The 25,867-nt window shown below is 34.9% G+C and overlaps 2 protein-coding genes across 4 annotated transcripts in view; both read right to left on the bottom strand.

Moving 5' to 3' along the window:
* Window positions 1-25,867, bottom strand: part of LOC149566225 (tetratricopeptide repeat (TPR)-containing protein) — a 166,529-nt gene that overhangs the window by 2,459 nt on the left and 138,203 nt on the right. For all 3 annotated transcript variants that reach the window (XM_089819641.1, XM_089819642.1, XM_089819643.1), the window contains exons 11-13: window positions 13,832-13,950; window positions 742-865; window positions 497-568 (exon numbers count right to left, since the gene is read on the bottom strand). In XM_089819641.1, the coding sequence (XP_089675767.1) occupies window positions 497-568; window positions 742-865; window positions 13,832-13,950 (315 nt within the window). The remainder of the gene's footprint in view (window positions 1-496; window positions 569-741; window positions 866-13,831; window positions 13,951-25,867) is intronic.
* LOC149566226 (uncharacterized) lies at window positions 15,762-18,397 on the bottom strand. The gene is made up of 5 exons (XM_089819644.1): window positions 17,391-18,397; window positions 16,969-17,265; window positions 16,735-16,859; window positions 16,364-16,640; window positions 15,762-16,256 (listed from the first exon to the last, which is right to left on the bottom strand). Exons 1-5 carry the CDS (start codon window positions 18,354-18,356, stop codon window positions 15,870-15,872), a joined length of 2,052 nt encoding a protein of 683 aa, XP_089675770.1. The 5' UTR covers window positions 18,357-18,397; the 3' UTR covers window positions 15,762-15,869.

The following is a 25,867-nucleotide window of genomic DNA, read 5'->3' as shown; positions in this document are numbered from 1 at the left end:
TCACAAAAAACAGTGCATGTTGTATTTGCTCACAATACATAAAATGTTAATCTTCATATCTGTTGTAATGAACATCCAATGGTGTTCTATCCTTTCTTGATGACCTTGTATCTTTTAAGTTGAAGAAACACATTTCAGGTTCAACCCTCAAATTTTAGTGCTCAACAATGCAATTGGGTGGGTTTCTTATTGAAAACTATAAAATATTTGTCAATTTATATTTGTAAGTCAGAGCAAGCACTGAAATGTACCCCAAAATTTTTAATGTACATGCTATTCCTATTTGATTACAGATATCTTTGCTTATGCATCACAATGTAGTCCTGCTAAGATGTGAATGTAAAATCATGATACTGTAGTAGCATTGCTCAGAACTAATTTAGCTAAGAAGCAACCCAAAATAATGCTTTCAGCATCAACCAGTAATATATTCACAGACTTTGCTACAATGACTAGTAAGGTGATGTAAGAGGAAAACAAAAGCATGACTGCATACCTCAATAATCAGTTGATAGTGTTCCTCATCCTTGAGCAGGTCAGGTAAGGGAGGCTCCTTTATCACAGGTTCCTGTCACATCATTATTTGTCAGTGCCACTTAATATCAGCACAAACAAAATTCGAAAAAGCAATATGACATACTTGGTACCATTTAGTAAACATTGTTTATGATTTCATTTCAGGACATTCAACCATTAAGCTTGACAAAATTTCCAACTTACTGCCCATTAAAAAATTCTTACTGGAAGTTCTTCATCGTCTGAATCACTCTGCCATTCTAAGCCTGCAGCCAAGGCAGCAGCTTTCTTCTCTTCCTTTCTAGAAGCCAATTTTGCAAGTCTTCTTCTCGCTCTCAGAGCTTTGTTCCTACAAGAAAATAATTACACCAAAATAAATGTCAGGTATGTCAATGGCATTTGCAAGATTTTAAAAATATAGACCCTATACTCATTAAATTGAGTACATGAAGTGACTTGAAGAATTTAATTGCAATTATACAGAAGTCAAAGAACTTAGGAGATAAAGCTATATGAAATTTAAAAATGACAAAAATGAGAGCAGATTTCGAAGGTTGGTTGGTGAAATTATTTTCTGTCATAAATACTTACACCAGTTAGAAATAGCTTACCAAAAACTAAAATATAGAATCTGAAATTAAATACTTTAAAAAATGAGCAAAGTCATACTGCTTTTAAATTAAAATCAAAGTTCCGTGGAGTTTCCTAACAAGGGAACAGGACCAAGGGCTTAAGTTTGGGGGCAGGGATTATGCAAATACATATAGTACTTGTAAGAACAGTTTTAAAAAGATGTATAAGAATTCAAATGAAACCTTGGCAAATCATTTAAATGTTCTTTGCCTCTGCACTACAGCCCTTGGAGTGACTCAATTAATGATAAGAAGCTCCTTTCGAGGAGAAACTCAGCATTAGTCTCCTCAAACCTTCTTATCAATGTCTACACATTCCAGCACACATCTGAAAACAAACATATAAATAACAACCTTAAACTGAAATGGAACATTTCTACTCCCAAAGCAATACCTCCTGAAATAATGACTTACGGAAAACCAGAAAAAACAGATGTCTCATAGAGTCAACTAATTGCTTTTGTATACAACACCTCTACCAAGTACAGATTAAGTGGTTCAGCAACCATATCAGTATCGCATAAGAAACTGTTTTCACCAACAAACCTAAGTGTCACAAAAATATGGGCCCAATACAATTGATTTTGAAATGCTGGACTTTTAAGAGACTTTTGTTTTTAACCTGTCCATGAGAAAGTGCTCTGCATAGATGGCTTTCTGTGTCTTTGTCCGAGCTCAGAACTTCAGCTCTTCACAATTTTGCTCCATTTATTCTTCATATTTCCCTTGATATCAGAAGTTCATTATTTACCTTATTTCTCATTTCTTCTATTCATCCTCTTATTCAGTCATTTCAGACCATCTTTATGTTTACTTCATCCATTTTGAGCCCCTTAGTGCCCTTGAGATTGAAAAATGTAGGGTCATCTTGTTCAATGTTTCCTCACAGTTTCTTGACTTATTTCCACACATTTTGGTTTCTCATACAATGCTGAGAGCAAGCCAAGGAACATCAGGTGGCCTAATCCTATTTTTGTTTAAACCAAGGCTTTCTGTTCATTTTTTAGTTTATCTCATCCTGAAATATTTTGTGATTGTCATTTGTTTAAACTTATTGATATTCCTAATGGACTGTTTATTTTTCAAAATTCCATCCCCATGTTCAGTGTGCATAACTACATGTCACATTTTGCCCCAAGGTAATATGTGTTGGGTTTCAATAGGATTTCATTCCTGTGTATATCGAAGAAACAAGGAAATGACATTTGGCATTTACTCACTTTGCCTCATTTTAATGGATTTCAAAGTGTTTAAACAGTTCTCCATTTTTCCTTAGTTTCAAAACTGAATGAGCAATAGGATCAGTTTCTCAGCTACTAATTCCTTCATTTGCTGCTTCAAGATATTTTTTATTCTATCACTTTTCAAGTGAACGACAGTCCTGCACATGAAATAAATCTATCCTCTTTAATCACATCTCAAGATTTCGTTTCAAAGATCTCAATTTTTTATTGACAGGCTCCTCAAATGCCGAAGCAAGTGAAAAGTACACAGATGTCATCATCACATCATCCCTCTTTCCATCATGACTACTGTGGGGTAATCCTTCAACTTTAATGCTATGTATGGTGATTTCCAGGACAATTAGAGATATGATTTGATTAACAACATAAAATCAACATCATCTTACTCTATAAGTAAACCAATTTGTATGAAAAAACAGAAAATTATTATAAGATTCACAGATGAAATAAATTACAAGAGTGGAGAAGGCAAGATTATTAGACCAAGGAGGAAATTTAGAGGCAAGGAGGAAGAATTCAACAGATTTATAGAGCTATGGCACAAAAGAAGGAAGCTCTTACCCGCTGCCTTGGTAGGAAGATTGCTGTTATATTTTCAGTCAGGAAGTGTTTACAAGAGTTCTTCAACAATTATACTTCCATTTCAGAGATGTTAAGAAACTAGAACACTCTTCCATAAATCTAGTTACTGAGAAATTGGGCTAAGTTATAATGTTACATCTTCCTTTCTGCACAAGCTGGTAGAAAAACTAAAGTTATTTCCTTACGCCCAACTGGTTAAAGATATTTGCTCTCATTGTATAATGAGAACAGTAGCCTGATAAGAAACCCACTGTAGAAATTTCTTTCTTTCTCCACCCAGCTCATGTCTAAGATGCTCTTTCCAACTTCAGTTGTGATGATAACTCGGTGAGAGATTGACTAACAGAGATTAATGTATTAGAAACCCAAAAAGACTAGTCACCAGATCAGAAATGATGGAAGAATCATTTGCATTTCAAATCTTATCATGTCATTTCATTCTCTGCCTTTATGTGAGATGGAATAATACTAATGAAGAAAATATCTTGTACATCAAACACAAAGCACGTAGACCAAATATAGGTACTTGTTGATATCTGAAGGTGTCTAAAGGGGTGAGCTTATTGCTTGTCAGCTCAAAATATATATACAAGTGTGCAAGAATGGAAGTCACTTCTTTATGGGCTCATATTTGATAGATACTATTACTTCGATTCCACTCTCAACCAGCATTTAATTTCATCAAGGAATTCTCAAGTTGTCTATATTAGTTGTGCAAAACTCTAACAACATAAACATATGATTTGTTCATTTCTTCTCTTCATTATGCAATCCACTGGCTGCATTGTCCTTTGAATTCTCTTGAGATAGTTGTGTGCAAGGAAATGTGTTTCAAAGGAATGCAAATAACAAGTAAAAACACTCAAAACACAAATGCAAAGCTACATACAAGATTAGATGGAAGGAAGCTATAAAAAAGAATTCAAACAAAGCAGCAAACCCATAACCGCCTTGATGCAATGATTTGTCCATGGATGTTTGGTTGGATGTGTGCTCACTCAAGATTTTAACAGCATAAGGGTGCTCAAAGTGCAAAATGAGCGAGGGAGATAACAATGGTGAGAGATTGGATTTATTGAGTTTGGATGAGATAAATGAGTGGTTGAGATTGATTGCAAAGATGAAGGGTGGAGGATGCTTGAGAGAAATAAAATGAATTAAAAATTCCTTGTTGAGTACCTGGGGAAAAGCCCATGGGACCAAGTACATGGGCTCATGTGCATAATGTGATGGAAGAGTTAACTTACCTGCCTAATCTTCACGATTAGGATTGTGTATATGATTAGGGAAAGTGATTAGACTTGATAAAGTGGGATTAGAAAGGAAATGTGAAAAGTAGAAAGATGAGATGGGAAGAGAGAGAATGCATGGCGACTTAAAAATTCTTTTTAATTGCAAGTGGGAAGAAGGAATTAATTAAGTAAATGAAGTCATTTACTTAATTAAATGAAGGAGTAACATGCAAAAGGGCTTTCTAGAATTTGTGCAAGTAGATGAGAGGAAATAGGTTTTTCGAATTAATTTTAACTCAAGATTGAGGAAAGAGGACTTAAATAAACACATGAATGTATTTCATTTAATTAAAGGGATGACACTATAGGCATATTAAATTAATCAATTTACCTATGAGGACTATAGATGGAAGGGGAGATTAATTAAATAGATAAGATAAGATAAATGTATTAATTTCCAATAAGAGACCACAAAAAGGGTCCAAGGGACTGAAAGCATACAACCAAGGAGGCTAACAACATCAGGATCACCAAACGGTGTCCAAAAATAGAAGAGCAAAAGAGAAGTAAGAGCTAGAACAAGAATCATGAACAAGAACACAAACAAGGCAAGGACTAGGGATCCTTCCTCGGAGTAAAGAAGTCCAGAACAAAAGGGTAAGGCCCAGGGCAACCAAGAATCCTACTGCATCTCTGAGTACTCCTCGAGGGGTGACACCATTGAGTAAGACTGCTACAAGGTCTCATGGATCTGGAATAACCGATGGTAGAAGTGTTAGTCGTATGCTTCACACCCCAAATAGGAGGCATGGACGAAAAGAAGGCAATCATAAGTTGTTCCAAAGCCTGGCTCTAGGGAAAAATAAGCTACAAATTATGGTCACAAAGCTACATGGTCTCCCGAAGGTAAAGCACGAGACAACTCTGGTCCATATAACCGAAGGTGGAGAGAAACCAACAATCTTTGAATAAGCAGTAATATCTCCCTCTAATCTCATAGTAGGTGGGGCACTAGAAAATGAAGTGGGTTTCTATCTCTACCTCTGCCAAGGCACATAGCTGACAAATCTGGTCCTCCCTATCAATGTGGTGGTTAGATTGGATTTGAACTCTGTGAGAACCTACTAGAAAGGAACCCAGAGCAGTATGCAAAGCATGACTCCAGCACCATGACAAATAACTTGGACATGTAATAACCCTGTCCTGAATATTTAGAAAATGCTCAGCATAGAAGGCCATTCGCAAACGTAGCCCCCCCAAGGGATTACTCCAAGTTGTGGCAATATATCGTCCATAGATGTCAAGTCTAATATGTCCATTCAGTTTCTGCTATGAGGGAAGGAGGTGAGTAGGAGCATCAAGCGAGAACTGGAAGGGGCGAGGCTGTCAATCCTAATCCCAATCCAATCCAACAAAGTAGTGGCTTGAGCATACCAACAAAACGCCTTGGTGGCAAAGTCAGCGTCAACTATGGAAACAAAAGAGCAATAGGCTAGATAAGAGTAGCGGTGCCAACCCGTCATAAGTCTGCAAAGGTACAAGACAGTCGAGAAACCAAACCAAATCAAAGATATCCCCCTGCTTGAAGGGGTGGGCCCCAAACTCTGCAAGAATAACGTTGTGCAGAATAGACCGATGGCCTTTGATAATCCGTTAGAAGAGAAGCATATAAACCCACTCGATTGAAGCCCAACCTGAATCAAAAAGGGAGGGGCCCTACACGACGAAGTCATAGAGAACATTTGGTTTAACTAAGGAGTCCAGGCGGGAAAACGTAATGTCCTGAAATTGATCTCTGAAGCACTGTCTCTCTAGCATGAAAAGGGAACCCATCTCTTTGTCGATCCTAGGTTGAATGCCTGGTCTCAAGCTGAAGCGAGATCCAAAGAACTTAACCCCAAGCTAAGTATAGGAGGAAGCAAGTGACCTTGAAAGAAAAAATGAAGATACAAAGTCTTCAAGCAGTTGAAGACCATGACACGAGTCTTGCTCAAGTTCACAACAAGCTGACGTAAGTCGCATAAGGATGCAAGTCTATCAAGAAGCTTCTAAAGACCCTTCGGAGAGGAGGCCATAAGAATCACATTGTCAGCGAAGACAAGGATGGAGATCATGACTTGATGCAAGTAGCATCCATCCATGGGGAACAAAGAGTCCCTGAGAAAAGCCTCAAGTTTATCGATATAGATGTTGAGTAAGGTGGTGAGAGAGGGAAACCCTGCTTCACACCAATGGTGCTCCGAATAGGATTAGAGAAACCTTCTGGAGACCTGAATCTACCCTTAACAGTCTCATAGAGCCTCATAATCCTTGTCAATAACATCTCAAAATTCCCAATATCTCTTAAGTCTCTGGAAGATGGTAGCCCGCGAGATGGTATCAAAGGCCTTACGAAAGTCCACAAAATAGTAGTAGACTTTCATCAAACAATGTCGAGCCTCCTCAATAAAGGCACGCTAGGTCAAAATATGGTCCATAGTCTGATAATTTGCTCGAAACCCATCCTAGCCCCTGGCCCAACAAAGTCTTTTGCCACACTCTAGATAAGATAGAGTTCAAAGGTGTGGCATAAAGTTGTGAAAATTTGATAATAGGTGAAATATTCAATTAAGACGATGGCTTTAGAAGAAGGGGTAGTACGAACTAGTTTGATCAAATGTTTAATAATTAAATTTGGGTGTGTACAATATTAAATTTAGTAAAACCTTCAAAGAGTTGGTTTTATCATCCCATGGGAACTTTCATCAAAATTGAGAGTATTTTGGACCAACGTCTTTTCTCACTCTAGACAAATTAGTAGTAATATAAGTTTGCTATCAAAATTTCCCCAAGTTTTGCATGTACATTAAGAGCATTGAACATTTTTTTCTATGGTTGAAAATAAACAAAATCTATATATAGTATATGCTCATAAACAGCCTCAAAAAAATCATTTCAAAACTAATGTCAACCAAGTGTCATCACCCCATACTAAACATTGGTTAGCTATGCGACTTGTTGCTAGCAACATACTGTCACAATTATCATATGCTTTCACATTTCCCAATCAAGATCTCAATGATCAAGAAGTGTGAAGGGTTACAAGAAGTGTGAAGGGTTACACAATCGTGTCAATATTTGTAAAAATGAAAACTAGTAGTTTTGAGACATTACAATGGCATCAAAGATGGTGATCTTGCCAATTTCTTCAAAATACTAACACTTGGTTGCATAGTTTACCACTTATTCAATTGTATCATAAAACATAGAATTTATTAGAGCCAAACTATGGGGCTAAAGCATTTATGCAAATCATATCATATATTTGCCAATGACAAAAAATGAAAAAGTCGAGAATCTTTGTCAATCTTTGCATAATATGAAAAAAGGAATGAGTTGACTTTTTGGTAGAACAAGTAGAGATTGTGCACTTGTATACTTATTTGAAAGTTCCCTAATTGCTTCCTTTAATCAATAGAATAACAGCCTCATTTTTTTTATTGCACCCTGCCTTGCACTAGTGATGCATTATCACTATTGGTGCCATGCTTATTGCTTATTCATAATTTCTTACGAGTGAAAAGAATTTTGTTGTGCCTGATCTGAATTTTTTTTATGGTGAACATTTTCTGCTCAACGGGATCACAAACAAACAACAAACAATACACATTATAACGAATTTATTTACAACTTTCAATGTTATTTTCATATAGATGCTTTCAAGAGCTAACCAACTGATTATGTAAGAAAAACGTTTAAATATTTTGGATGCTCTAATGCAACTCATGGCAGTAGTTACCTCCATGGCTACAAGCATCTACTTATGCATGCTAATTGGATGGTTTCCCCCTTACAACCAAGAATTTTCTATGACAAAAGAAATATAACTACATGCACACCTAATTGAAGTCTATCATGTAAGAGGGCCACTAGGTTACTTCTTGGACTCTACATTGTTTCTCTAGCCAGAATATAAGCTTTCCCTATTTATCCTGAAATTTTTGTGCATGAAGTCTAATGATATTTTAAACATCAATAAACACATAAAAGTAAGGACTCGACAAAAACTCGGGAAAACACTCAACAATAACGAGACCTTTTTTCAAACAACATAAATTGCAAAAACTTGTAAAAATATTCTTCAAAAATATGCATACTCTTGAATTTATGGAACAAAACTTTTATTTCCTTTGTATATAGATCAAAATTAGAATTCAATACACATCATCAACAATAAATGATTTCAGTAAACAGCATAAACCAAAAAATGAGTTACATATGAACTTCAAGTTCCAATATAAATAACAAAATACAGATCATAAATTTCTTTTCTGACTCAAGCCCAGAAAAGCCTAAAGCCATTGTGTGAATCAAATTTATGATCAAAACACAGATGCAACATATGCTTGGAGTTTTAGCTTGAATGAGTTTCTTTCTGACTGATATAATACCCATAAGGATTCCTTCTCTAATTACTCAAGAGGTATTTGAGCACTATAAAACCCATTAAATAAGACAGTCATGACTCCTCTTTACAGCTTGGATTCAGATCCATCAAACCAAGCAAACCAACAATAGACGAGTTGTAAACAAGCTATTAAACAAAAGATCTGGAATTTTTTTATCAAAATTCACAAAATGTCCTTTTTGACTGTTATGTTTCTTCCTCAAATTACAAGATTCCCTGAAAGAGTTTCTTACTGAAAAATGTGTGGGGAAAGTTTATAACATTACTAAGCGCTGAATGATAGGATGAGTAACTCGCAAGCCTAATTGACTCACAAAATTGGCAATTATTGCCTAATTTCACAACCATGAACAAAACATCTTTTGAATTGGAACCATAGTTCCGAGGAAACGGCTTCAATTAGCAGAATTTTGAACCATGCTAAGTCATATTCTAGAAAAACATAGCTTAACAATAGAACTATTTATGGGAACAGTGTAGCACAAATTTCTGATTGGAGACCTCCAAATTGCAGATTACAAACCATGTATACTGCCATAAAGTGGAATGTTGAGTTCTCTGTAATGTCCCCTTTAAATTTAATTCCAAACACTCTTGATTTCCGATTAAGGTTCTATGGATAACTTCGAGTATTTATTCTATACTTGAAAATATACAAAATTTGTAAGGATTTCCAAATTCTTCAGTAATATATATATATATATATATATATATATATATAAGGGATGATAGCTTCTTATATAAGATAAAATATATTTGCAATTAGGAATCTCTCCTAATAATATATAGTTGTACCACTCTCTTATTTATTGATTTATGCCCCTTTTACTTTATTGGTAAATCAAACTTAAAACTTATTACCAATATCCTCTTTATCTGTTGGTCTTCCTTATTAACTTAGTCCCCTTGTAAATTCTCCCCAGAATCATTATGATTTACATATTATCAATGTTTATTGGGTCTTTGTAAATATGTTTCAGTCTTTGCATATGTATCGACTTTCATTCACAAAACCAAATACACTCCTCTGCCTTCAATCCATGTCCTGCTTTACGCTAATGTGAACTCGGCGATGATGTGTCTATCGTACCTTCATATTCTAAGTTTCACACCTCTTAAATGACTGCAATCTCCGATATGCTCCTTTGGACTTCGTTCCACGTCCTTCGTATTCCTCCTGCTATGTAACCCGATGATGATGACTTCATACAAATATTGGTCTTCGAATCTCTAACCGGTTGTGTCCCTTGACCCGACGTATCACTTGATTGTGTCCTTATCGACAAGTATGCCATATTTGATTTAAGTAGTAATGTTTATTAGATTTAGGGATTAATTGTCCATGTATTTATAATCGCAATGCAATCAGTTAGGTATTTAATAATAGAATTTTATATAAGATGTATATTGTTTATAGTTATCATTATTATGAATAATATAAATTTATAATTAATATGAATAATATAAATTCATATTATTACGAAAAATATAAATTTATAATTAGTAATAATAGATGGACTATAAATATTTGTCTATATAGTTTGTCAAAAAAGTGTATTTTAATCATATAATGAACTATTACTATATAATTTTATTCAGTGAGAATTGTAGGATTCCCTTTTAGGAGGGGTCATGACAATCTCCCCTTCTCAAAATTGTTTGTCCTCAAGCAATATCATTCATACACAAGCTCCTTCATAGGCACAAAACATATTTGCATACAAAAGGCCTAGAAGATTTGAGATATACATCTTTAATGAATGAAAACATGAAGCAGACACAAAGTAGTCACATGAATGCATGAAAACACAAAGCATACACGATGTAGATAGATGAAGACATGAAGCATACACAATGCAGACACATCATATATTCTTTATAATTTATTTCTCACAATGAAGTAGAGTAAAGGGAATGATTTACAAAATATACTTCCCTAGTATGCTTTTTTTGATCATGGATCTTGCAAGAACAAGTAATCATTAGCATGCACATCGATATAATATCTCCAAAGAAAGAAGAGTCATGATAAATTAGTTCTAAATCAATATCCTACCAAGCCCAAGAGAAAACTTTGGCCCCCTTGGCCTCAATGGAAGGCATCAATTATCTAATGAGGTGGTCTACTTGGCAGATTCTTAATTGAATTAACTTGACATGATGTCAATGGTTCTTAACTTGGCCAATCTAAGCCCAAGAGCGAAACTTTGGCCCTCTTGGCCCTAATGGAAATATTCTACCATTCCATCAAGGTGGTCTACTTAGATGTCCATCCTAACATTCTTTTCCCAATCTAAGCCCAAGAGCGAAACTTTGGCCCTCTTAGCCTTGACAGTAGCACTTTGGCATCCATCAAGGTGATCTACTTAGATGGTAATCTTATTCCTTTTAAATATCCTACCTAAGCCCAAGAGCGAAACTTTGGCCTTCTCGGCCTTGATGGCAACACTTGACATCCATCAAGGGAGTCTACTTAGGAGGTAATTTGAATCACTAATTATAATCCCTTTTATTTATTTTATTATTATTATTTATTATTATATATTTTTTAAGTTTGCCTTTTCTCATTGAATCACTACTAAAATTGTAGCTCATCTAGTTCTTGTCAGTCCTTTGCATCTTCATTACTCTCTTGATTATGTTTAGATCTCTTGTTCATCTTTTCCTTTTCTCCCTTATCAAGTGTGGCATCCATTCTTCGAGCTTGGCTTCTCTTTCCACATATATGTCCTGGTTCCCAACTTTCCTTGCAATAAAAGCATAATTTTTTTCATTTTAGTTCATCACGATAGCTTTTGAGCTCTCTTCTGCATTTATGGCCATGTTCCCATGGTTCCTTGCACTGGTAACATAACTCATTTTTATGGGATTCCTTGGAGTGATTTCTTTCTTTTTCACAATGCCTAGAATGTGTGCTCAGTGCATGATTCTTGGACCTATCCTTTGTTGGGTGCATATTAAATTTTAATCCCTTTTGGATTGCATCTTCTAATTTTTTTGGTTCATGTGCTCTTACTAATAAATAGGTGAGTCTCTTTTGTGATATTTCAGGTACCATGGCTGATAACTTTTCAAATTCCATCACTGATCCTTCTTGTCTAAGTTGGGTTTATCTTTTGAAGTACCATTCTGATTCTGTTCGATCAAATCGCTTTATGAGTTTTTGGGTGAATTCATCATAACTCTTAATTTGTTTATGTCCTTGGTTGTTAAGGCCATGTTGCCACCAATCTTGTGCTACTTCTCTTAAATGAAGTACAACAAATTGAATAGCACATTTTTTTGTCATACAGTTTAACGAAAGATATGTATCCAACATTTGTACCCATGAGTGTGCTGTAGTTCTTTCTGATCCGTCAAATTTTGGGAGACTCACTTTATTTATCTCCTCTCTTAGTCCCTTCTCTTGGTGTATTTGTCTCTTTCTATTAGATAGTGACTTCATCTAAGCATCACAATAATCTTTAAAGGGTATCTCCTTTCTAAGTTCACGATTAATTTTAGAGTACTGATTTATAATGTCATTTATATTATTTACTTCATTTATCTCTTCCTCATCTTCTTGTTCCTCTCCAGGTAGGAAGGGGGGTCTTGTGGGTCTACGTTGTGATTCTAGTGTATGTAATTGATTATTACTATTATCATCATTCTCAAATTGGTGAGACTTTGTATCCGTCCCATTTTTGTTTATATTACAAATAGCTTCTAGGAGAAGTCAGTTTGTTTCACTTTGCTCAATTATAGCTCGAGCATTTCTTTCAGTTTGTTCCATGAGTGCTTGAGTAGTTCAGTTCATTTTTTCCATGAAAGCTTTCACTTCATTACTTATTTGGTTGTTCATGTTGGTGGAATGTTTCCTTCCTTCCCTTTCTAATGCTCTTTGATCTCTTTGGTGGTTTTGCATTAACTACTTTCCACAGGCTAGCAAGAAAGATAATCTGATACCACTTGTAATGTCCCCTTTGAATTTACTTCCAGACACTCTTGATTTCCGATTAAGGTTCTATGGATAACTTCGAGTATTTATTCTATACTTGAAAATACATGAAATTTGTAAGGATTTCCAAATTCTTGAGTTATATATATTTTTATATAAAGGAGAGGATAACATATAAGAGATGATAACTTCTTATATAAGATAAAATATATTTGCAATTAGGAATCTCTCCTAATAATATATAGTTGTACCACTCTCTTATTTATTGATTTATGCCCCTTTTAATTTATTGGTAAATCAAACTTAAAACATATTATCAATATCCTCTTTATCTATTGGTCTTCCTTATGAACTTAGTCCCATTGTAAATTCTCCCCAAAACCATTATGATTTACATATTATCAATGTTTATTGGGTCTTTGTAAATATGTTTCAGTCTTTGCATATGTATCAGCTTTCATTCACAAAACCCAATACACTCCTCTGCCTTCAGTCCACGTCCTACTTTATGTTAATGTGAACTCGGCGATGATGTGTCTATCGTACCTTCATATTCTAAGTTTCACACCTCTTAAATGATTGCAATCTTCGATATGCTCCCTTGGACTTCGTTTCACGTCCTTCATATTCCTCCTGCTATGTAACCTCCTGATGATGACTTCATACAAATACTAGTCTTCGAATCTCTGACCGGTTGCGTCCCTTGACCCAACGTGTCACCTGATTGGGTCCTTATCGACAAGTATGTCATATTTGATTTAATTAGTAATGTTTATTAGATTTAGGCATTAATTGTCCACGTATTTATAATAGCAATGCAATCAATTAGGTATTTAATAATAGAATTTTATATAAGATATTTATTGTTTATAGTTATCTTTATTATGAATAATATAAATTTATAATTAATATGAATAATTTAAATTTATATTATTACAAAAAATATAAATTTATAATTTAGAATAATAGATGGACTATAAATATTTGTCTATATAGTTTGTCAAAATAGTATATTTTAATCATATAATGAACTATTACTATATAATTTTATTCAGTCATAATTGTAGGATTCCCTTTTAGGAGGGGTCATGACATTCTCCTTACCTAATATTTAGTCATTCAAGTTTAAGACTTTTGCATGTTGTTCCCCACAAAGATATTGACCACACAGTACCTTTAAAATGGAAACTGCAGCATAAAGTGGTGTATTACCAATCTTCAAAAAAAGATAAGAAGCTTACATGTCAGATGTTGATAAAATAGGTCTAAAGCCACGAAATACATTGTCCACATGATTATCGTCAAGCCACTTGACCCTTTCTGATAGGACACTCTTTGGCAACTTATTCTTCATTCTGACCTGTTTGGAAAGCAGTCATATCAAATTATAATTAATGAATTATTAAATACAATGCATTTGAATAAACAAATTTATATTAAATGTTAAAAAAGTTCAAATCAGAAGCAATAGCATAATATCTATGATAAGAAACAACTTGCATTACGACTCATGGAGATGAATAAAGGAAATCAAGGAGCAAAATATTAATTACAAATGTTATTAGGATCTAATGACAGCTACTCAGATAAACAAAACTGAGATATTATTTAAGAAACTAAACAAAACCATACTTTATTGATGGATACAACTATGTTATATATACTTAAATGACGTAACTAAGAAACATTTTTTTAAAACAACCAAAAGAGTGCTCAAGGATAATCCAAAGCAAAGTAGAACACATGAAAATCAGAAAACTGAAGAGTAGATGTTTTGGAATGTACATTAGAAAATGGTAGAGAACAATATATTTCTAAACTGTCAAGGTATCTTCTATGCCTGTAGTCAATGCATGACAGCCATTTGTCGAGGCAAGAGGGTGGAGAGGAATTTCGGTAGTTGGTTACATAAACTTGCAACCATACACTTCAAAAACAAATCAGAGGTTATCATTACAGGAGGGGCCTAGCAAAGGGCACATATGACCAATAGAAGTCTCCCCAGGTCTTCCTTACTACCAATTGACCATTTTACTTAATTTGAAATCGATACAACTTCGATGGGAAGCACAAATAGAACAGAAACAAATATTTATTCAGTAAAATAAAAAATTAATTCTCTCAACTTCATAAAATATTAATTTATCATTAATATTACTGCACACATGATTACCACTATTTTCTGCTCCTTTTCACCATCTTAACACCAAATTCACAAATTTATACCTAATAATCTGGGAAGAATCTAAAGATAAATCGATTTGCTCCACACGCGAAACCTACATCAATGTACACACCTGTAAAACCTATATGAATTCCACAAGGATTGATTATGCGGATTTTCGTCTACAAAACCAATTCCAACTTCGGGTTTTTGTCTTTAGATTGTCATGTCCCCAAATTCGGGACTTTATATGATTTAATAAGTTTTAATTAAAAGATTGAAACTTATCATACGAGCAGCCACAATCATGTTGTGCACTACATATGCAATGCCATCAACATAAATGCATCCATGTAGACTTAAGTATATCACTATACGATCATTACCACATTAATGCATATGCATCTACAACATGTTGCATTAAGCATCATTCTCACTTACACCTCCATCAGAATATAAGACTGATGAATATGTATATCATTGGGATGAATATGTATATCATCGGGACTAATATTCACATGCATCAACAATACATGATCAGGCATCACTTCTGATCTTAGTTGCCGATTTGTGACACGAATCCGATTCGGGCACGTGAATCGGATCCGTGGATTCGAGATTTTTTTTTTTCCCCAATTATGATTCGTGGAGGATTCGTGCATATATATATATATATATATATATATACATATATATACATATATACATATATATACATATATACATATATATACATATATACATATATATACATATATATACATATATACATATATATACATATATACATATATATACATATATACATATATATACATATATACATATATATACATATATACATATATATATATATATATATATATATATATACTAAAAAATAAGAGAAATATACATAATTCTAAAACTAAATCATTTCATAGTATGAATCTAGTATACTTGATCAATGACATTGATAATTAATCTATTTTCACAATTATAAAGAAAATCAACACATTCACATTGAATTACTGAAAGTGAAAGCTTGTAACATTCAAAATATAGATCATTAAACTTAAAGTTTATAACATGATTTACTCATAAAAGAGTCAAGAGTCAACACTAAAGTTTTTTATTTAATCATCAAATGGATTTTTAAGAAAATCCGCATCAGAGGGGTACTGGTGAGCTGCAAGTGTTGCATCTGTATCAGTAGAGGAACCCAAACCACTAGTAGTAGAGGGGATTGTTAACTCATAATCCTCCTCCTCATCATCCACATCAATCAAAGTGGATCTAGCAAGATCTCGGATGGTCATATCTAAATCAGGAGTCTCGAGTGCTACATCCCAAAGCTTTTCGGGCCCCTTCTTGTACTTAGGATCCTTCCGTGACAACAAGCGCAAATTGTTGTGAATGAACACAAGGTCTTCTGATTTTTTTGGAGCCAACCGGTTGCGTTTGATTGAGTGAATAAAGGAGTAAGTACTCCAATTCCGCTCAGCGGCAGAAGAGCTGGCAACCTAAAGAGAAATTAAAAATTATCAATACAACAATCAAGATAAATAAATAAAATAATAAATTCAAGGAATTGAGAATGTTAACCTTAAGTTTAATCTTACAAACTTACTTGGGATAGGACCTTTATGGTAAGAGGTTGGAGGTACGTGAAGGCTTGCCCATGAAGGTACCACCATTTGATGGCACCCATCCTGCTTTGGTCTGCTATGGCAATAGGGTCGAAATCTTCACCTGAGTTGAAAGCAGCAAATTCACTCCTCACAATTGCCCCAATCTCTGGATCTTGGAATATCTTAGCTAGTGCCCTCTTATACCCATCTGCAACCTCTGCATCTCTAAATGGTGGCACTCTACCTGGAAGGCGAAGTACATCTGCACAATAGTACCTGGGGATAACAAAAGACAATTGAACACTATCAAATATCAATAGCACAAACATTGGATAAAATAAGCACAAACATTTGATAAGAACTACAGTACCTCGAGGATAGAGCATATGCAAGGAGGTGCAAAGGTGTGGTCATCTTGTTCCATCGATGATGAACAATTTTTTCCACCTTCTTGTAAAGGGTGTCCTCAGGATCATTCTCCCTCCTCTGTATGACCTAAGATATGAAATATGAATAATAATTATAATTAGTGAATATGTCAATTTAAACTTTAGAATCTAGATCTCTCAAATAAAAAATTGTTGTAAAAGAGCGTAAAACTTACCATTTTAATTTTTTCCAGCATACTATCCATGGAATCATAAATATCCCCAAGGCATGGCTCATCACTATCTGCAAAGCGAAGCATTGCCATTATTGGATCGGTGATTTCCAACACATAACTCACAAGACCCCACCAATTCTCATCTAGTATCATTCTTCTCACATTTAAAGCCCTTGTTGTATTGGAATTCTTCCAAATGCCCCATTGGGGGCTAATGACCATATGCTTCAATGCTTCTTTTACCTTCACAAGTCGTCTCAAGACGATTGTGTGAGAGGCAAAGCGGGTTTCAGCAACCTAAGAACATGTTAAACTCAAGTTAGTAAAACATTTAAAAATTAAAACATGTTAATGTAAACAACAAAAATTAATAATTGTGGAATCCAATAATATTCAATTATATATTAAATATAAAAATTTACCTTCAATAACTCCAAGTCCGAGAAACTCCTAAAAATTGCTTGTGACATGTGGTGATTTGTCACAAACATTTGAATCTCTTCAGCTTCCTCATATATCCTTTTCACCCAATCTATTTCGGTGCCAATTGCTTTCATCACTAAATTGAGAGAGTGGACGGTGCATGGTGTCCAAAAGATATGATCATATCTAGACTCTACAATTATCCCTGCAGCCCTGCAAACTTTTGCATTGTCCGTGACCACTTGAACAACATTATCAGGACCCACTGACTCTATGGCATCAATGAGAATGCGTGAAATAAATTCTGCATCTTTCACTTGCCCTTCACAATCAACTGCCTTCAAGAACATTGCCCCCTTAGGGCATACAGCAATAACATTGATCAATGGACGGTTTCTACAATCTTTCCAACCATCCGAAATAATAGACACATCCGATTGAACCCAAAAATCTCTTATTGGTTGAAGTTGAGCCTCTACATTTTTCCTCTCATCATGTAATATGGTAGTGTGCAACTTCTCATAACCAGGCGGTTTGTAACCATGGGGTGCATCATTTATTGCTTCCACCATCTCCCTAAAATAAGGTGATCTAGCAAAATTAAATGAAACACCATTTGCAATTAAACAACGTCCAATTTTGTGATCAGCAATGTCTCTCTTTTCATTTCGGAATGCCCTATCTAGTGGGCCTCTCTTGCAGGTGAGTGGAGATGGGTCTTCGTCTTCATCATTTGTAGTTGGCATAGGCAAAAAAGGATGTGTTCTTGTGTTTGTTTGATCAGATGATGGTGTTGGTATATTTGTTTTTTGGGAAGCACCACGTTTTGCTTTTGCAACTGCTCTATCAGCATCATCTTGCTCTTTTGCTAATGTTGTTATTTGTGCAGCTAGTAATCCCTTCTTATCACTACCTTGACACATGTGAATTCCTTCACCTGCAGGGCCCAAAAAATGTAGTTTCATTCGGGAATAGGAGCTTCTATGTTGTATGTTGCAAAAATTACATTTCCATATGTATGCCCCACCCCCAGGACATTGTGCAACTCTTGTTGTGTGTCTCCATAAAGGAGACCCCTTATGAAGCTTGGTGATGCAGCCCCACCCCCACCCACTGAGCCTTGACTACTCATTGTTCTATTCTTGCAATCTAGAAAAAGTGAAAGAAAACCATGCTTCACACTTGCACAAAAACTTGAAAATTTGAAAAACTAAAAATAAATCAATAATCTATGAAAGAATTCAAGAATATGGTTGAAATGCATACCTTAAACACTTCTTGCAAGGTATTTGAAGCTCCACAACCGATCTCCTTCGAATCCAAGCACTTCACTTCAAACTAGCAAGTATGAGAGAGCAAAATAGAGAGCAAAATAGAGAGCAAATGAACTTGCATTGTGATTTAGAGGGTCGTTTTTAGGGTTTAGGGCCTTTAGGGCAAAAAAAAACATTAAAAAATGATAATGGGCCCACGTTTTTGCAAGTTCCTCCTATCATTGCCGCGGATTCACGCGGCCTCGAGGATCCGGGCAGGATTCGTAATCCTGCCTGTGGATCCGTAAGGATCCGCGGACCGCGGATCCTTACGGATCCACAGGCAGGATTACGAATCCTGCCCGGATCCTCACAGACCCATACGTGGATCCGGATCCGGCCTTTTCCAGGCGAATCCGCTAACATAGCTTCTGATTCATGTCCCAAATTATTCATTTGTTATTGTGCTAATATAATAGCTGACAACATTACCGGGCTAGCAGATCAATAATCTACGCTTACTCATGTAAATGATGGCAATTAAGGATTCATGATTAGTTATGATATAATTACAAATAATCAAATGTGATTAATTCACAATTATCAAAATGATTATTGCAAATAATAAATTATATTTATGATGGGTGAGAACTTTCCATCCGCACCCTTTTATGATTCAAAGCACATATGTGTGCAAGCCGATTGGCTCACCAAGAGCCAGTGAAGAACTGATATTTTATAAACATGGATTTTCCCATTGTGGAAATGCTCGATTCCAAAGCATAGAAAGGTTGCAATAGCAACCGTTGGTGCAGGCATTCCATCTATATATCAGAGAAAGCATCTATTAGAGGAGCATACATCATTATGAATATATCAAAGACGGCTCATATATTAGAGAAGTATTGCATATACAATTACAGAATATCAGAGACGGCATAAATCTCTGCTTGAGATCATTGTATCAGCCTGCAGTTGCAGCATATATCACATATGAAAGAACAGATAGAGCCATACAGGTCATTGTGCATAAATTATATTGTCATATAAGAAACAGCATCATATTGTAAACTGCATTCTTGAAGCATATTAAGTTGCAGTGCTTGCATTTGGAATTACCAGTAACTCATATAACACAGTGATCATCTTTGTATCTGCAATTCATTGCATTATTTATTGTGTAGTTGATCAATAAAAATAAACATTTCAAGAAGGAATTACATAATTCACGTACTGTTCCATTTAATCCAAAAAGGGGACATTACATAGGCTGAATAGATGAACCAATTCCAGGTTCCCATGCAGGATATCTTTAAAATGGACAATCCAGAATTAATCAATTAAGCTTCTACAACCCTCCTTTTGAAACCCTCTAGTAACTTTCTGGAATTTTAATTTAAAAAACACTTTTAAAATATAATTTTTGTTGCTTAGAAAAGTGACTTTATACTATTCATTTTCATTTGTTACCCCGAGTCACTTTATTAAAACGAAATATTCAACTTATAAACATTGATTAATTTATAAGAAGTTCTTCAAAACATCAATTTGGATGATTAATTTAATTAATTAAATTATTTATTCTCTGAAAACTTAGGCTGAAAATGGTGGCATTCTAAAATCTCATTTTAACACTCCAACTTGTGAAGAACAGCAGTGTAATGTACCCTAGTGACTCATCTATGAGTCAATCCCTTATGTATAACTTAATATAAAATAATCTAGGATTAATCTATTTGTGAATTTGAGAATCTATGCTATTTCGATTATATTATTGAGATAGGAAGAATGTTGAGATATAGTGGATTGTGTGAAACCAACATCAATAGCCTTCCTCAAGGTTTCTAGGGATCCAAGCCCTTGATCCCATCTTGGAATAACCTCGAGACAACTTGATCCCATCTTCGTCAATCCTCAAGGCATCTTACAGGGACATTGATCCTTACCCACCTCGGAATGATCTATCTGTTGGTTTAAACAGTCCTAAACTATATCCCTGTTCTAATTCAGAATTATAATGAGTATGATGTTATTCATTAATTAAATACTGATGATAGAGGGTGTGTGAGACACATCTTAATATATTACGAGTGAATGCAGCATCCGTTGTGCAGTGTATTTAATATTCTTAAGCTTGCCTGTGTATACCAGCCAACGTTACTTATATTAGTTTGGAGTTCTTCCACTAATCACAGCCTTAATGGTTCTGCACCACCACAATATTATTTTGAGTAGCCTTGATTCTATTTATGCACAACATGTATTAATTGTTTTGTATATTCTGTATATGATGCTCTCCCAATCTGATTTCTGTCTGTCTTATATGTCTCTTGCAACGCACAGAAGGAATCACACCTGTTCACTTGGCCCTTTAATTGCAAAATAATTGCTTATTTGTCCATCAGGGACATCCCAGGAAAAAGTAAAAGCAACTCAACCAACTTTGACCGAGTCTAACTAAAAGAGAAATTATTGGATTACATGCAACTACACATGTAATTTGCATTACATGTAATTACATAATTCCATGCAATGCATCCTCTTTGATCTACAAACAATCTTAAAAAAAATTCTTTGGTGCCTTAAATTTGATGATAACATCATGCACTATAGGAAGATCAGAAATCTCCATTGCCTTTGATATTGCCTCTATTCTTACTGCAATTGCATATGCTGATTGCACAACCTTGTAATTTGACGTCAAAGAATCTTGCAAGTGTTTTGACAAAGATTTATACGAGATGAATTTTTTCATTATGTGAGAACCAAAATCCTCAAAATCTAAATCGTTATTGACCCTAATTGTATATTTTGAAATCATCATTTCAAGTGTAGTCAAATTACCGTGTTCATCAAGAATCTGACATCCCATTTGCTCTAAGTCACATGTGATTCCTGTTTCTATTGCCTGGCAATCTCCAAGGACTACCTGCAACTTTGTTATCAGTTTTCTCAATGTTTCTTCTTTGTGGCCAATAAGTCCTTGATATCTGAAGAACATTTCATAGGATGGGAGAATGTCACATGTAACCATGGCATCCAAATCAGACTTAGCAATTTCATCCCAGTCACTAAGAATCCTCTTCAAGGTGTCAACTTCTTGAGTCAAAGAAGAAATCAAATCTTGTTCCATTTCATCCATGTTTTTGATATGCCTAAGGACTTTAACTGTATCTGTAATAGCTTGAACTCCTTCAGAAATGGCTTCTCCTATCTAAGACTTAGCAGATTCTACTAGCTTTCTTTCCCTGGATATCTAAGACACAACAACAACATTTTGCGAAGATTGTTGCCGAATAACTTCATTTAAAAGAGCAACTTCATCCTTAATCTGATTTTTCTTTTCTCATAATTCACAATTGCTCTTTGATACATTGGCAAGTGCATCTTGAGCATCCTGTAAGCAACTCAATCATGACTGTTTTCCGATCTCTACCTTGGTGAACTTGTAATCAAAACAGGTAAGGTCTCCAACAGGCTTGTCCACCAGTGGCTTAGCAACTTCTACAAACTTGGTTTTCTCTTAATCAACTAAGATCCTTGAAACAATCTTATCTTTCAAAGATTTGGACATAGTTTTCCTAATAGGAAGATCATCTGGGGGTACAACAACCTTTCTCCTTTTCATTGTAATTCTATTCAACCAAGCAAGTAAACTGAAATCTTCACTCGTGGAAACAAATGCAGCGATGACAATTGGCATTGATCCTGATTGTATTTCTGTGGTGACCGAGCAAGACTTCGTTTGCATAGCTGAATTCATAGGTGCATGATGAGAGGATTCTATCATGAACAATTCAAAACTTATTAGAGATGTATCAAGTTGAGAAACTTGAGCTTTTGTAAGAGTTGGAAAATCCTCGAACACATTCCCCAAATATTCATATTGTTCATTTTTTAAAATGGGAGGAGTTGCTGAAGATATAGGAAGACCCAATGTATTGACTTTTGAAGTCGGGATGGAAGATGTGAAAATAGTGGAAAATGAATCCACATCATCATCTATCACACCCATAAAAGGTGCTTCCTACATGGATGGTTCATGAGTTTGTGCAGATCCTAGAGGAGATATGATCATTACTTCTCCTTCTTCTTCCTCATCTTCTTCATTTGATTCTTCCTCTGACTCTTGAACTAGTTCAGGGATCTGAGATAATTTAAGTCCCTTTCCACCCTTCAACTTGAATTTTAGAGATTTCTTTACAACGGAAGAAGAAACATGATCTTTACCTATGATTTCCAACTATGACTTCCTTCCAAGAGAACCAAAACTTCCACAATCCAAACCCAATTTCGGATTAACTCTTTTTAGGCCTTTAATTTTCAACCACTTGTTGGTGTTTGCCAAAATGGATTGAAATCTATCGAGGATAGATGCTCCTTCCTTTTGTTGCCATTAAATAGGGAAAGGGCATTGTTTGTCAAAACCAGCTTAATGATATTCTACATCAACAATATTGCCATCATCTTCAATTTGGAAATTAGATGGGATCTCAAGCATCTTAAGATTAATGATCTATTGCAAAGTCAATCTCTAGCAGTCCATTTTTATTATATCCAATTTTGACAGCATGTCTATACAAACATCTTTGAAATGATGAACATGAGTAAAGACCCTCTTGATTTGAGAATTCATTTCTCTGTGATCAAAGTCAAATTTGGCTTTGAATTTCTTTAATGTGATCAACTGAAGTTCTGCTTCCATGACTTTTTCTTTGTATACAGAATTGATCATATAATTACCAATTACCAAGGGTTTGGCAGAAGAAATAGCAAAACCTGGTCTATGCAGAGCACGTTGATCAAATTGAACTTCCATAAGTTGTCTGGCCAATTCCATTAAAATGATCATGTAAGTAGCATACCTAGGCAAGGTATATGGCTCACCTTTAAAGTACCTAACCCTCAGGCGAGTAGAGGTTGGAAACTGAATAAAGATGCAACTATGCTGATTTACCTTCTCCCAAGCTTTCATCAGATACCCTTTTAACAAACAATTGTCTATCAAACAAACATCGAAAATGCCTAAAGAATGCATCCTGAACTCTTCTGTAATGGTACTTACTATTAGTTAGAGCAATCTGATCGTAATATTCCCAAACTGGAATTTGAAGACGATCTCCTTTGGTTGAGAGTCCAGAAAAAGATCCAATTGCAACAGCAATATAAACAAGGTAGGAATTCATGTAGAAAGGTACTGAAGTCCCTACATTAAGCAATTGTTGACAAACTGTAGTGTTGATTAGTTCTCCTCAAAAGATATGTTCCTTATTATCCATGATCTGGAAAATGAACTTATACATCCATAGTTCAAAATTACTGGAATCTTTGAGACCACATAACCTGCTGAGAAGGATAATAAGGTTTTTGCATTCCAGTTTGAAATTAGATCTATGAATGGTTTTTGGCCATCTTGAGAAGTTGTTTCTCTTGGAATCCAACCAATATAGATTTACATACTTCTGATAATTTCCCTTATTCTCATTTCATATCTCCAAAGATGATTATTCGGTTAGATTTGTTAAAACAGTGGATCTCTGATAGACAAACAATTACAAAATGCTTGTAGATAAATTCTGAATTAAATTATGCAAAATATAAGTACTTATCTTTTGCTGTGACTTGCAGCAAAATCATTAAAAGTCTTCCTGCTTCAGCAATGATTAATGTACTAGACCACTGTAAAACAAATGATGAAGGTGATAACAATAATATTCAATAATACTGATATTATCCTGCAGGTACTCGAATGCCTTTTGATCGATGCTTTCCCTGCAACGGTGAATGAGCATATATATACATGGTGAGAGACACGACTCCGAAGAGTCATGCCTCTACGTGGCCCAAAAGCCATGTAGGGACATGCCTCTTCGGAGGCATGTTAGTTAATAATAACAACTGCCCACAACTTGTTTATCTGTCGTTACGCGATAACAACTCAAGGGCCGGATAATATAACAAAGGCAAGGCACAAGATATGAAACTTGATACAAGCAATATAATAAGTTGCTAACAATATGAAGTTTGACCAATATAAGTTGGTCAACAATAGGCTTACTTTACTGTCAATATTTCAGTTGTATTACAGAGATATATGCATACGTATATGTATGCATACATCAGTATGAATATATGTATGTATGCATATGTCTTTGTGATGTATATTAAACAGTGGTAGCATAATTCTGATGTTTATATCTTTGTAATGTATAGCAGATATTAGTAACAAAATATAGATGCTTATATCTCTAAGATGTATAGCAAATAGTGGTAGCATAAGAGATTCATGTTTTGCTTCTTCTAACGCTAAACATTAACACTCCCTCTTTAGCTAGGGAGAAGTAAAACATTAATCAAAGTCATCATATAAGCAACACAGCATGAACAGTAAATGATCTCTACTTGCACTTAAGCAATGTCTAAAGATAGCACACGTAGTCTCTACTTGCACTTAAGCAATGTCTAGAGATAGCACATATAATCTCTTCTTGCACTTAAGCAATGTCTAGAGATGGCTCGTATAATCTCTACTTGCACTAAAGCAATGTCTAGAGAAGCCCAGAATAATCTCTACTTGCACTTAAGCAATGTCTAGAGAAGCCCAAAAATAGATTTATTATTTACAAGATCGTCACCTTATAAATAATTTTTCTATAACTGAATATGTCCATGAAAGATCATCACCTTTCATTACATATCAAATACTATTAAGTAACCAATGGAAACACAATCTCAAATGAAATAACTCCTTTATTTCAAAAAAATTCCATTACAAATAATCATACCAAGTTTTTCTCTGAAGTATTTCAATTTCACTTTAGCAAGAGGTTTGGTCAGGATATCAACCATTTGATCACTTGTACATATGTATTCCAATTGAATGACTCCTCAATTAGCCATATCTCTGATGTAATGAAATGGAATTTCAATATGTTTAGAGCAATTGTGAAACACGGGATTAGAAGAAAGCTTGATACAACTTTGATTATCACAATAAATCACGGTGGGCTTCAAAGGTCTTTTGAAGAGATCTGAAAGCAACTTTCATAGCCATACTGCTTCTTTGGCACCCAAGGAAGACGCAATGTACTCGGCTTCGGTAGAACTTAAAGCTACAGAAGTTTGTTTCCGACTAGTAAAAGAAATCATACTAGATCCAAGACTGAAACAATATCCTGAAGTGCTCTTTCGCTCAATAGAACTCCCAGCCCAATCAAAATCTG

Source organism: Cupressus sempervirens, chromosome 3 (genome assembly GCF_028749045.1).
Source record: "Cupressus sempervirens isolate cs-2001-9-10 chromosome 3, ASM2874904v1, whole genome shotgun sequence".
Lineage (NCBI taxonomy): Eukaryota > Viridiplantae > Streptophyta > Pinopsida > Cupressales > Cupressaceae > Cupressus > Cupressus sempervirens.
This window is presented reverse-complemented; position numbering and strand designations above follow the sequence as displayed.

What these genes read in the sequence shown, in the direction of transcription:
- LOC149566226 (XM_089819644.1), bottom strand. Translation starts at nt 18,356, where the DNA reads ATGAAACTACATTTTTTGGGCCCTGCAGGTGAAGGAATTCACATGTGT. An exon ending in TGCTGGAAAAAATTAAAATG is followed by an intron (nt 16,860 to 16,968) that starts GTAAGTTTTACG and finishes TTCATATCTTAG; the next exon opens with GTCATACAGAGGAGGGAGAA. An exon ending in CCATAAAGGTCCTATCCCAA is followed by an intron (nt 16,257 to 16,363) that starts GTAAGTTTGTAA and finishes ATTTCTCTTTAG; the next exon opens with GTTGCCAGCTCTTCTGCCGC.